This window comes from Sphaerodactylus townsendi, linkage group LG02 (assembly GCF_021028975.2).
Source record: "Sphaerodactylus townsendi isolate TG3544 linkage group LG02, MPM_Stown_v2.3, whole genome shotgun sequence".
Taxonomy (NCBI): Eukaryota; Metazoa; Chordata; class Lepidosauria; order Squamata; family Sphaerodactylidae; genus Sphaerodactylus; species Sphaerodactylus townsendi.
This window is the reverse complement of record NC_059426.1, coordinates 62,383,710-62,397,226: the sequence shown is the minus strand read 5'-3', so window position 1 is coordinate 62,397,226 and position 13,517 is coordinate 62,383,710. Positions and strand designations below refer to the sequence as shown.

Here is a 13,517-nt window from a genome sequence, read left to right as displayed (position 1 = left end):
GTGCAGCTGTATTCTGCAGAAGTGAGGTGATGCTATTATTTGCAGGTCCAGTTTGACCAGAGGAGCAGAATGCAGTGCTGCTTACAATGAAAGTGATGTGGAGAACTGTCTTGTCAGGATACTGTGGAATCTTTGGGCATAAGAGTAAGTGACCCTGGTTGTCTGGCCCAAACTGGGATAATATGTCATTGGATCTATTAGTTCTGGATTGTAATCTGAGGCCTTTCCTCACGGGCCAATAAAAGCGGAGGAAAGGTGGATTACATGAACCCACCCTTGCCCTGGCCTGTTCACACAACTGGCTGTCCCATGGACAGCCAGCATGTTGACCGGGGTGCACACTTTCGCACAAAGGTGCATCTTTTTTTCTTTCTTGCCTACCTGCCCCTCGGGCCAAGATACGGCCTGTTTCCTCTCTGTGGCCCCACAGATGGGAGCTGAGAAAGAGTTTTTTGAGGATTGTGATTTTCTTGTTCAAATGCGCCTCACAGCTGCAGCCGTTCGCTCAGCCATGGCTGTGAGGTGCATTAAAAAAGTCACAAAAATCGTGTGGAAAGGGCCTGAGTGGTATTAACCAAAGCTCAAAATCTGAGCATGAGTATGTCACCTACTCCTAAAAATGGTTATGTATTTTGCTGCTCTTAAGTTTCTTAAATTTAGATTTTCTGAAAGAAGCCATACAAAGTTGGCATTCTGTAGCTTATAAAAGGAAGCATGCCTCAGAAGCTTTGACTCATAGGAACGGCCTCAATATGGCCAATTTGGATCTTTGAAGCAAGCTGTCAATACATGCCTCATCCACTATCCTTATGGGGTTTTGAGACAGTTTTTAAAAGATAGTCCAGATGTTTTGTGTCTTCTAATTTTTTATGAATTATTTACAGTACCTCAACTGCTGCCCATCTTTTTTTTCTGAGGCTGGTTGCCTAAAGAATGGTGATATGGCATGCTGCTATCTTCAGCAGAGCAGCAGTAAGCACAGTATATGAGAGAGTAACAGAGGTAGAATATACCTACTAATGTAATTTTGGTCATGTTTACTTGGAAGAAAATCCCACTGGAATAAATCAAATAAACGTTATTTCCAAACACATTTTTTAATTATTGAAATTTTAGTGAAGTCAAAGGGGAAGGGAAGGGTTGTTTGAAAAGAGCTGACAATACACCACACTCCTTTCTCTGGCCACAGTCAAAAGATTCATATGGAGCAGGTGAAAATCTATCTTGTTCTTGTCCTGATTCTGTTTGTCACACTGTGAAATTCTTCAATGCCCAGAGTCTATCTAGGTATCAAAAACCATGTACAGGTGGAGATTGTGGGATGCCAAGCAACAGATGCCAGCAGTTGACATGAAGCAGCATGCATTACACTGCTAGCTGAAGCACAGAAGTCAAAAAAATAGATATATCTGACCTACTGTTCTTCAAATTATGTCAATATGCTAGAGCCTGGTGGCAGAACAAACACATATAAAATGAGCCCTTTATATCTGAGACAAATACATGTGTGCTCACAAAATAAACATATATTGTGCTGGAAGATCAATATATAGGGATAACATAAAAACAGGATTCATGTCATTTTTGAGAAGTTAAAAAAATATATAGGGAAAATCTAGTTTCTTTAGAAACGCTTATCTGTTGCTTTCTCTCTATCTGGCAAACCAGTGGTTTAATTAAATATCAGATATAGAAGAACAAGCCACAGAGATCAAATCATAGTAGGTGGTTCTGCACAAAGGCCATGGTCAACAAAAAAGTCATTCCTATTGTGATATTAACTGCCTGCAGAAATACAGTGAAGCATCCACACCCACACTGGTGGATATTGCTCTGCTGAAATCATTCCCCTTTCATTTTTTTCTGGATGACCCAGTTTTGATCATTATCATAAACCAAGAAGAAAGGTAAATGGTTTAAAATAATAAAAAAGTAATTAATGAATGAATGTCAATGTCCCTCATTGTCAATGTCAATTTCCCTCATTGTTCACTGTTGTTTGCAGAGAGGTACCTGTTTTTCCCAACCATCTACATGCTTAACTACCAGCAAAGATCATCGTTTGGCATAAACTTGTATATTTCTACATGGTGACCAAACATATAATGAAGCATTTAACTGCAACTCAGCTTACATGTCTCAGCCCACTGCTTCTTTTCCCCATTTTTCTCCATCTTTACCTGAACTAACAACTTATGGTATTTCCCTCCATGTTTACATGTCACAAACAACTGCTGCCTCCCTTCATGAAACCAATGTGCCTGAACAGCAAAAACTTGCTGTGGTGACTCCCCAGCAGGATTTCAGCCACATTAGAAGGTAAGGGATGTAGTGCCGTTACCTTACCAAAGAACATCACAAAAAAAAATGACACAGGCATCGGGGCCATGAATGCAGCTGCATGCAAGGCTATAACCTAGTGAACAGCTGGGTTCTGGTATCTGCTCAGAAGCTTTCTATCTGCATAGTGTTGCAGATTGAACCACAATGTCTATCTAAACATATCTTAATGCTCTCCAGTAGAAGCACCACATCATCTTCACTTTTCAGGAGTATTGGTGAGGGTCATTATGTGAGCTACTGTTATTTCTGAGCTAACAAAGATGAAAGATCTGCAACTGGAGGTTCTGCTGTTTTTATGGCAAACATGTTCATATAATGAACATACAATTTTTGTGACCACACAATATTTTGTGAGCTGAGTCTCAGACCTACTTACCTTGCTGCCATCTGACTTAAGTAATTTCTAAACAGCTTTATAGCTGTGCAGTAAGTGTGATGGTGGAGTTTAATTTCATTTTGCTTTGCAGTTCACTTTACCTGCACAGAACTTAAAAAATATTTTCCCCAGAGTTATGAATAAATGAATGGGTCAGGTAGTTAAATGTTGTGGGTTGAGGTTGTGATACCCATGAGGGTGAGCAAAAATATCCATGCATGAAATAAAATTGATAACATGGACTTAGACAAATGGTAAAACTGTTTTTTTAAAAGCAAAACAGTGTTTATTTATAAACAACTAATAAACCAGTTGGTTTTGGTGGGTTTTCCGGGCTGTGTGGCCGTGGTCTGGTGGATCTTGTTTCTAATGTTTCACCTGCATTTGTGGCAAAACTGGACATGACATTTTATTTGAAAACACTGAAATACACTGAAATTCTGGACAATTCAGAAGGTTACTTTGTCAGACTGCACAGGGAGGCCACTGAAATTCACAAACACCAAGGCCGTTTCCGCACGGCCGCCATGCGCCCCCACGCCGGCAAGAGTTCTGCCGGAGAGGCGGCCCCACAGGAGAGGCGGCTCAAGACGAGTTTATCTCCGCCCACTCACGATGTCGCCGTCGTACGCCTGCTGGCTGTGGAAGCCCCGCCCACGCTGCCCTCCGACCCCTGGAGGTCGGAGGACAGTGTGGGCGGGGCTTCCACAGCCAGCAGGCGGCAACGGAGACATCGTGAGTGGGGCGGAGAAGGGAGACAGCGTCTTCCCGGCGGCGCGGTTCGCACTGCGCCACCGGGAAGACGCTTCCCCCCAACAACAACCCTTTAAAGGGTTGTTGTTTAGGGCGGCCTGACGCCGCCCTGGGGGGAAGGAAGCGCAGTCAGGCAGCAGCGCCGCCTGTGCGAACGGCGGCCTGGGGGTGGCTTTTTTACCGCCCCCAGGCCGTCGTTTTTGGGCCATGCGGAAACGGCCCAAGACAATTTCAACAGGAAAGAAGAGACTTTGAGAATTAACAAAGCTTGGCTACCAGTACTTGAAAACACCAAAAGCAAACTCCAAGGGCATGCTAAGTTCATGAACAATGGACTCCACCCAAACATAGGATTTGCATTCACCAATACTGCTGTTGCTGCAGGGTATGAAAATGTGAATCACTCCCTGGACTGATAAGCCCCACCTGCAATACAATACTATCAACCATATCTTTTCATAACAAGTTCCACCCAAATGCTTACTGATTGATTCCCAACCCTGGGACATGGACAACATATACTCCACTAAACATTCTCTTCTCTTTGGACACAGTGTGTAACAGACTTCTCTCTGTGATACACCTCTGAAGATGCCAGCCACAGATGCAGGCGAAACATTAGGAACAAGATCCACCAGACCAGGCCACGCAACCCAGAAAACCCACCAGAACCAGTTGTATTCGGCCATGAAAGCCTTTGACAACTAATAAACCAGCTTACTCACTCTTTGTTTAAACAATTAGCTGTGCAGCAATGCACAACAAGGACAGGTCCATGGACAGAAAAGCTAAAATGGCCATCAGGCTACATGACAACATGTGTTCATGCTGTTAATTTCACTTACTGAATAATTGGAAAGTAGCCCATTATATAGCCTTAACAGCTCTCAAACTGCTGGACTGCTTGACAAAAAAAATCAACTATTTGCTGGCAACAGGCAAGTAGAATGTAAACAAAATAATCATGTGTTTAAGAATACATACACACAGTAGCTGATAGTTCATAAGTACAAGTTTGTGCTTAGTGAAGCTGAGGAAGGTATAATAAGTAGAAATATACCTTATCCTAATCTACCAGAATCTTTTACCTGGATGACCCAGTCTAGCCTGGTAAATGGTAAATTAAAGCTCAGAAGCTAAGTAGAATCACCCTTGGTTAAAATTTTGATGGAAGATCATCAAGAAATAACAGGGACACTATTGAGAGGAAGGCAATGGCAAACTGCCTCTGTTAGTCATTGCCTTGAAAACCCTACAGGATGTCAGCTTCAATTTAGCAGCACATTACACATACACAACCTAGCACTAGATGGTCAAGAAGACACAACACCTCATATTAAAACTATTTCACAATATCAGAGTAGCAGGAATTTTCTCTTACCTGAACCAATGAGTGAAACAATGCATTCATAATCATGCACACATACATTTCTCCAGGGTGTCTCTTTCATTTAATGGCCTCTTATACACAGCCAAGGACAAACTGGCTTGGAAACCTTGCAGTTTCCACAGTTCACACTGCTTATTTATGTGTGTATTCCACATATTGCTAAATTCTACAGCCTTAGGCTAAGCAATAAAAGTTCAGGGTAACAAATATCACATATAATTAAAAACAAAAGTGAGATAACAGAAAGATATTGGGAAAGGAAACATGATGACATATTTAAGCCACCAGTTCTGTTTTCACAAAACATAGCTAGTTCATTAAATAAATGTGAGCCGCAGATACAGATTCCAATGTGGCATGCAAAAAACAAACAAGAATCCTCTGGGCCAAGACTTGATACTGAAGTTGTTACTGCCAGTAGAGCTTCAGGGATCAGACCAATGGTCCATCTAGTCTAGCAACCTGTTTCACACCAATCAGCTGATTCAGAGAACTGACAAACGGGTTACAGAAGTCAAGACTTTTCTCTGATGTTGTGTCCTAGCACAGGTGTTTAGAAGTTTGCTGCCACACATTATGGAAGTTCTCTTTAATCCCCAATGGAATTTCTCTTTTGTTACAATGGCTAGCAGCCACTGATGGCCTTTTCCTCTATGACTCAGTCAAATCCTAATGCTAATGGCTATCACATCATACACTGGCAATGAATTCCCAAATTAAATTATTCATTGAGTAAAATATTTCTTTTTGTCTGTCCTGAATCGACCATTATCCTAATTGGATGACCTCATGCTTCCTTCCCCATGCTTAATGTTATAAACTTCTAGCATGTCCCCCTGCTATACTGTTAGTGTTAGCCACTCTGAGCCCCATTTTTGATGGCAAAAGAACAGGTTAAAAAATAAAAAATCTGAAAAGTCACAGGTTTTTTTAGGTTTTCTCCTAGTAAAGGTGTTCCATCCCCTTAATCACCTTGGTTGCTTTTTTCCACAACTCTTCCAGCTCTGCAACATATTTTTTGAGCAATGGCAACCCAAAACTGTCCTCACTTAATGAGGCCACACCATAGAGCTATGCAGGGCCATTAAGATATTGGCCATTTGCTCTTTTCACTGCTTCTGCAGAATCAGTTGAAATATTCATTGGGCTATCCAATATAACCCTAAGATTTCTTTCTCACTCAGTTTCAACCACTGCAGACCCCATCAGCATATGCTTAAAGACAACTTTTTGTTCCAAATATCATTATTTTACACTTACCTACACTGGACCTCATTTGCCACTCACTCAATTTAGACAAAAACTCCTGTAGCAAATCAATTTGGGCAAATACTATGCCATTGAGAGAAGCACATCTTACCGTGACATGTCTCTGAAGATGGCCAGTCATAGATGTGGGTGAAAAACTACTAAATCACAGCTACATAGCCTGTAGCTCTTCACAATCTGCCTGAGTTACCATCAGGGTCCATTACAGCAATAACAATGGCAAACTTTACCCTGTCTTTTTAATTTTACTGCAATAGACAAGCATGTAGACTAGTTGCTCCACTAGAATGACTATACTTTAACTACCTGAACAATATTTTAACTTTTATTTCTACAGGAGCTAAAAATATACATTAACTCTCCCATGATCAACTACTTAAAGGAAGACAACCCTGAATGTAAGATGGCCCTCTCTTTTTTATGCTATATCGGGGGGGGGGGGGCAGTCTTGTATGTGAGTAAATACAATATTTGTAAGAACCTTGGATACAAGATAACAAGGTCAGTACTGACAGTAGAGGTTTGTCCAAGGTACCCATATGGGCTATTGTGATTTCAGGAGTTATTAGTTCAATCTTTTTGCATCTGGTCCTCTCTTTGTGTGCATGTTTCAGATCCCAAGCATCACAATGGTAAACTGGCTGTAATCACCACAGTTTTAATTTGAACAGACAACTGAGTTACTCATTTCAAGTTTAGGATGCTAGGATACTTGTTCCAGTCTTCTGGGAAGCAACAAATCTCTTGCCTATTGGACAAAGGTTCATGTATCCCTGACATATACTTCAACATATATTTTTGAAGAAGAAAAAAAAGAAGAAGAAGAAGAAGAAGAAGAAGAAGAAGAACAAGAAAAAATTAATTAACCCTACCATAATGTTGTTGAGACCAACACCTTGCTGTGCCATCATTGAACTGGCTTGGTCTCACTACACTTGTGTCAGTTTCTGCAACACAGCCACAGAAAATAAACATTTTGTATCACACAGGCCTTGAGGTGTCTGAGAAAGCAAGGAGGCACCTTGCTGGGATTGCAGCACAGGCTGTCTCTGCTACACAATCAATAACAGTTAAGGAGGAAAGATGTTGCTTTATGGTACTTACTCGGGGTGTTGAGCAGACGTGACTTTTTGCAGTGGTAAGCTGCCTCCTGTTCACAGTATTCAGCACTATTTATCATTGCCTCCAGCTGCTCCATGCTGCTATTGTAGTTGAAGTTCAAGGTGTATGGCTTCCCTGGATCAGCCCCATGGGCTTGAGTCAGTCCAGTGTTGTTATGTTGGACCACAGTCCAGATCTTGTCTTCTGTGAAACCAAATGTAATTAAAAAGGGATCAGATACTGCAGCATCAAGACACAAAACACTGAAATGGATGTCCTCAGATACAAAGTTAACTCAAAACCAAGAAAAAGTGAAAGGTCATTTTTTAAAGAAAAGGTATAAACTAATGGGAATCAAAGGTAAAAAGGCTTATTTACTATCATGCCCCACCCAGAAGAGACACGGATATTCATTCAGTTGACAAAATTTGTACCCCACCTTTCTGCTCTCACAAGGGTTACCAAAGTGGCTAATACATAATAAAATCACACTTTAAAACCACCCCCTCAAAAATACAGGCTCATTCTGCACACGCAGAATAATGCACTTTCAAACTGCTTTCAGTGCTCTTTCAAGCTGTGCGAAATAGCAAAATCCACTTGCAAACAGTCGTGAAAGTGGTTTGAAAACGCATTATTTTGTGTGTGCGGAAGGGGCCACAGTTTGTTAAAACAATTAAAACCTATCTCCAAGATCAGGCAAATGAAGCAGCAGTATTCTCCAGAGCTTAAACTATAATACAGCCATTAAACCAATTATGCCAAGCAAAGCTTATTGGGTGCCAACATTTTTCAGGAGTGTGGCAAGACGGCGGGACAGATCTTAACACACTGGGGACAAAACAGATGACCAGACAAGACTCTCTTTTATCTGCCACCTGTGAATGCTCACTAGTTATGATTGTTTCCTGCTATTACTATAACAGCTGCATTTGGATCACTCCCGTTAAAATCTGAATTTTCATATAGAAAGCCTTTCTAACCTTCAGCCTCCCAGATGCAATTAAGTCTTTTGGAGATGGAAAATTTAGTACCAGTTGTACATTACAGGCTTAGAATGAGAAACATTCCTGATGATTGCCAGTCTTTTGCTATAATTGAGGTTTGAAGAGATTCAACAGGGAGAGAGGGAGGGGGAAAAACAAACATATACCAACTTTTAAAAGTAGTTTGCTAATCCACTAAAGTGCCTCTGACAACTCTCTGCATTTTACCAGTGGGAGTTGTGCCTTGCTGAGCCACTTGAAAGATTCTTGCTGAGCTTTCCACTTTATGCTACAGATATTTGCCACCCTGCATATCACTAAAGCTGTTCATGAAAAAGAACAAAAATACACACCCGCCCACAGCAAATCACATGGATAGAATGCTTACTCTGGGTCAAATGGATCTACTGATGGGTACAAATCATCCTTCTCTTCCACTCCCAACAGAGATGGTCTTTTCACTGGCTTATGTACTATACACTTAGGAATTGTTGACAAATTCATTTGCAGCAGACTACAGTCTATGCATTATACAGATGTCTAACAGAAATACAATCTTGCTGTGGAAGGAGGAGTAGAAAGGGATCAGGGTAGGGGGAGAAGAGATGGAAAGACAAAAGGGGTTTTAAAAATGGATTGCCTTCTCAGAAACCCGAAGAAAGGACACTAATGGACTTCAAAGAAAACAAGGGAAAGGGAGGAGAGATTGAGGGAAAATGTTATATATTTGTAAAAGCTTTATATTGTCTTATTTCACTTAGCTCCCAATAAGTTGTCTGAAATGTACATTACTTTTTAAACTCAGAAATCAGCCGAATGCTGGACTGGACCAAGAACTATTTTTTTTTAATCAGCTACTTTTATAACAAAAAATCACAATATAAATATTTTAATTAATTAAAATCATTATTAATTCAGGGCTGTGATTTTTCTAAAAAGTGCAGTTAAGCACCCATGTAAAATAATGAATATGAACATTTGCTTAATTTCATTATTTTGCATCATTTATTATGGTTTTAATTACTAAAAATCTTATTCAGTATGGCTTTGAGATTTCACCAGACATTAGGTTGCATCCTGCAATGTTTCCATCCACGCAGCCTGATTCTTACCACTACCCTTTCCTGACAGCTTGAAATGCCCCATGGAATCCTATTCTTTGGGGTGGGGCCGGAACAGGATTTCAGGGAATATTTTGGAGGGAGGGGTCACAAAACTTGTGCTCCATGGAGAAACATCTTTGTACCCATGGAAATTATGCACTAGACTCAACCCATTGCTCATTGGCTTTCAAGCCAGTATCCATAATCACAAGGATTAGAATTTTTTTTTCTTTTTAAGTTGGGGTTTCTGGAAAATTAAATTCTGTACCCAATATTGTTTTTTACACTTACAAAGAATTTCAGCATGCAGACAACCATGACAATAGTCCACTGGCTGACATGGTTTTCAGTAGAAAAATAGGCCCTCTATGATTTAATTAGAAGGATTTCTGGTTTGGGAACTGGTTTGTGATGTGCTATTTTTTCATCTTTTTTCCCCTTGACTCTTGCCCCAATCAGTTGTGAGTGGACTTCTCACCAAGTGGTGGCAGCAAACCTATTCAGCAGCTGTTCAAGTTGCTTGATGCAATAAAAATATATCCTCATTTGCTCACTTCCTTATCATGAGTACTGAACAGCATAAAATTTAACAAGTTTACTGAGAAATTTGTGGCATCCCTAAATGGTCCCCTACTGCATTGGAAAAGCATTTTGGGGCCCATTTTGGAACATAGAGGGAAGAAGGAAACAAGGAAGTCATGCTTCACAGACAAAATTTACATGGATTCTACCCAAAGTTTACTTTCACAGTCGACATATAAATATATGTGTCTCGCAAAAAAAAAATATCTATACACATAGCACAATATTAGGGCATGACAACAGCTACATCAGAACAAATGCCATTATGCTGGTGGTCCATCTTTTCCTTCCCTATCTTAAATAGCCTTTTTTGTAACTATTTCCTTGGTCTGACTCTCAACCATAAATGTCTTCTGGCATCATACATGCAAGGCAATATCAAATGATGACATGCATATCTCAAATGGTCATTACATATCAGCATCACAGCCAGAGTTTTCACATCATTAGCAATATCCAACTGAGGAAGTCTGCACACTCATTTAGAAGTAATTTACAAGGCACCAGCAAATGAAGGTGAGGGTCTAGTTATACATTATAGCAATATGGCACGCCATATGCCTAGATCATGTTAATTCACTGTACATTGTATGCCTATGTCCAATATTTTAAGTGCAGCATGGATAGGAAGGAGAGCTGAACACTCTGCTTCCCAGGTTGCCCCACTTCAGTTTTTTCTGCCATAAGAACTCTTTCCAGGAAACCTCAGAGAAGGAAAAAATGTCTTCAGAAAAGTGATTTCAGGTAGAGGTACTAGCCCCATTTTTAAAAGTTTTTTCCTTGTGTATATTGAACCTGTGAGTCTTTATTTTCCCATCATTTTCTAATTCTTCACACTGAATTGCTCCATTACGTTTGCACAATTTTAATGTTACTTTTGTCAATTGTATATAAATGGGACACATATAGCTTTTAAATACTTCCTTCGTCGTCTGTAAAAGAACAAATGGATTTAGGAAAGGAACAGCAATGAAAAGGACAGATAGATGATACTATCAGATCTCTCTCCGTCCCACTGTATCCCACTTTACAAAATGGAAATCAAATTGCTTCTGGTTTGGTCCCAAGATATATAAATGTCTGAATCAGCCTTTCCAGGATACATCATCAGCAATTTAAACCACTGGCTTCAACATGTAGAAGAGACAAAGTGAGTGAGAGTGCCCTTTAAAATAAAAGAATCTGGTAAACATTGAATTTGTCAATTCTAGCAGCCAATTTCTGCATGCTATATTTTAGCTTGTATTAACTAGGTCAATTGTTTCATTCATTTTTTAAAAAAATTCAAATGAAGTGATGACAGGGGAAAAAAGACTAGCAGATTAAATACCATCCAAATTAGTTGAAAAGCATGAAATATAGAAAGGACCTACCAAAACAGAACTTGGACGAGAGCAAGTGAAGTGACCATTGACCAGAGTAGTGAGTGGGAAGTGCACAGCTACCATATGAAGTATGCAGAGCATTACTCAAAATGGCACATGAAGACAGCTAGAGACTATGCAATATCCACTTTTGGAATGCAGGGTGTGTAAGCTTCTCATACTGCGTCTCATAAGGATCATGGACAATTCACTGACAATAATGCAAAGGAGGTTCTATGCGTACAACTGTTTCAGAAAAAGGTAACTTCTGTGGTTATAAATGCTATTTATACCTTGTGTGTAAAAGTGTGGTTTTCAATCTCCTCAAAAGTCACTGTCTTGGCAAAGTGAACCCAAACCTCAGCAATGGTTGAATACTTCTTTCTTAAGACATTAAATGGTTATTCTGGGATCACTGGCTCAGTGATCTCTGATCCTGCTTTAGAAATAGTTGTGAAAAGGGCACAGCCGAATAAGATGTGACTCATAAGATATGTAAACAAATAATGCTTTCTTTCTTCATTTCAACAAACATGGAAGAACATTATTACTTTTATGTCCTATTTTCCCCCTGTCTCCATTGACTTTAATTAATTAGGTCTCCCTGGACTTGTAAGCATTCTGAAAGAATGAGAAATCAGCTCTCCATATAAGGTTTCTGGTCTCCCCTAATACACTCCACTTCATTATTTTATTACACTCTTGGATAAGTTTCAAATTCAGTTCAGGTAAAACAACTGAAGGACAACTAATGTTCCTTGTATCACATTAACCCCAAAATGTTAAATTAAGCCAGAAAAAGCCAAACATCCTAAGTGGTTGTTAAATTGTTTTGTAATGCAAAGGTGACGATGCTTAAATTTCAAGATAACGTTACAGTTTTATGTCTCAGCAGACTTATTTAATGACACAACTTTCTAAGAGATAGCAGCACAGAGGTAATCTCAAAAATATACAATCTTTGTGCAACTCTTAACATACCTCAAGTTCCCTTCCTATGTCATATGATATGATGAAGGAAAATGGAAATAGCACAGGCCCATCTTGGGATATAAATATTGTAAATAAATCAATATTTCAAGGGCTATGATTCCTGCCTGGGTACTAGAATCTGCTTGGCTCAAATGAATGTACCACTTGGCAATACCTAAACCTAAGTTCAGCCAGTCACTTTTAGAAGGCAATATTACTTTTGTAATAATCAATGGAAAATACATGAAATTACTAAATCTATTTTCTTTAAATGTAGAGTACAAGCCAGTCAAAGCTAAAAAATAAGTTTTCCTATCTAGCCCAGAACACTATTTAACTTGAAGGCAAAGAAGAAAAGTCAAGATTTCAAAGCTTCTAGTTATGTTTGCAAAGTATACAGCACAATAACGTGTTTAAGACACAAGATGGCATTAGTCAGACCCAAAATATTGTTACAACAAGCAACGTGAAAGAGCAACACAAATATAGAATATAGAAAAATTGACGTTCCACATTAATGCTGCACTGGTATCATTAATTTGTATTTTTTGTAGTTTAAACATCAATAACAAGTACCAATATTCATATGTGAAAGTGTATATCCACTTATAAACATTCTTATATCTCTAAATGCAAGTAAACAAAGTTATCTAAACATGAAAATTATTATATAGTAAACAGGACAGAATATAAATGATGATAATCTTAAATACAGTCTCCTCTCTTATTCTCGTATAGGTGAGTCATGTTCAACATTTAGTATGATGTATAAAATGGAGCCATTGTGGTGTATTTATAGAACAGGTGCAGCCCATTATAGTGTTCAGCTCATAGTCCAGAAGCTTTCCATTAGCCGCCCACTTGGAGGATTGAGAATTATGGTTACCGGTTCAAGTTTGCCAGCTAAGTATTGTTGGAAAGTTACCAATTCACGCCTTTTGGATAATTGGAACTATAAATACACCACAATGGCTGCATTTTATACATCGTACTAAATGCTGAACATGACTCACCTATAAAAGAATAAGAGAAGAGACTATATTTAAGATTATCATCATTTATATTCTGTTGTGTTTACTATATAATAATTTGCATGTTAAGATAACTTTAGATAACTTTGTTTACTTGCATTTAGAGATGTAAGAATGTTTATAAGTGGATATTTTTCTATCTTGGCTAATAGCCATAAATGGACCTATCCTCCATTAATCCATCCAAGCCTCTTTAAAAGCCAGTCAAAGACCCTGCTATTACACCTCTATTGCTCACATACTCCTT

At 39.2% G+C, this 13,517-nt stretch overlaps 1 protein-coding gene across 1 annotated transcript in view; it reads right to left on the bottom strand.

Moving 5' to 3' along the window:
* The window catches only part of CNTNAP5 (contactin associated protein family member 5), a 512,649-nt gene that overhangs the window by 149,468 nt on the left and 349,664 nt on the right, over positions 1 to 13,517 (bottom strand). Inside the window, exon 13 of the mRNA XM_048484843.1 lies at positions 7,236 to 7,436. Within this exon, the coding sequence (XP_048340800.1) occupies positions 7,236 to 7,436 (201 nt within the window). The remainder of the gene's footprint in view (positions 1 to 7,235; positions 7,437 to 13,517) is intronic.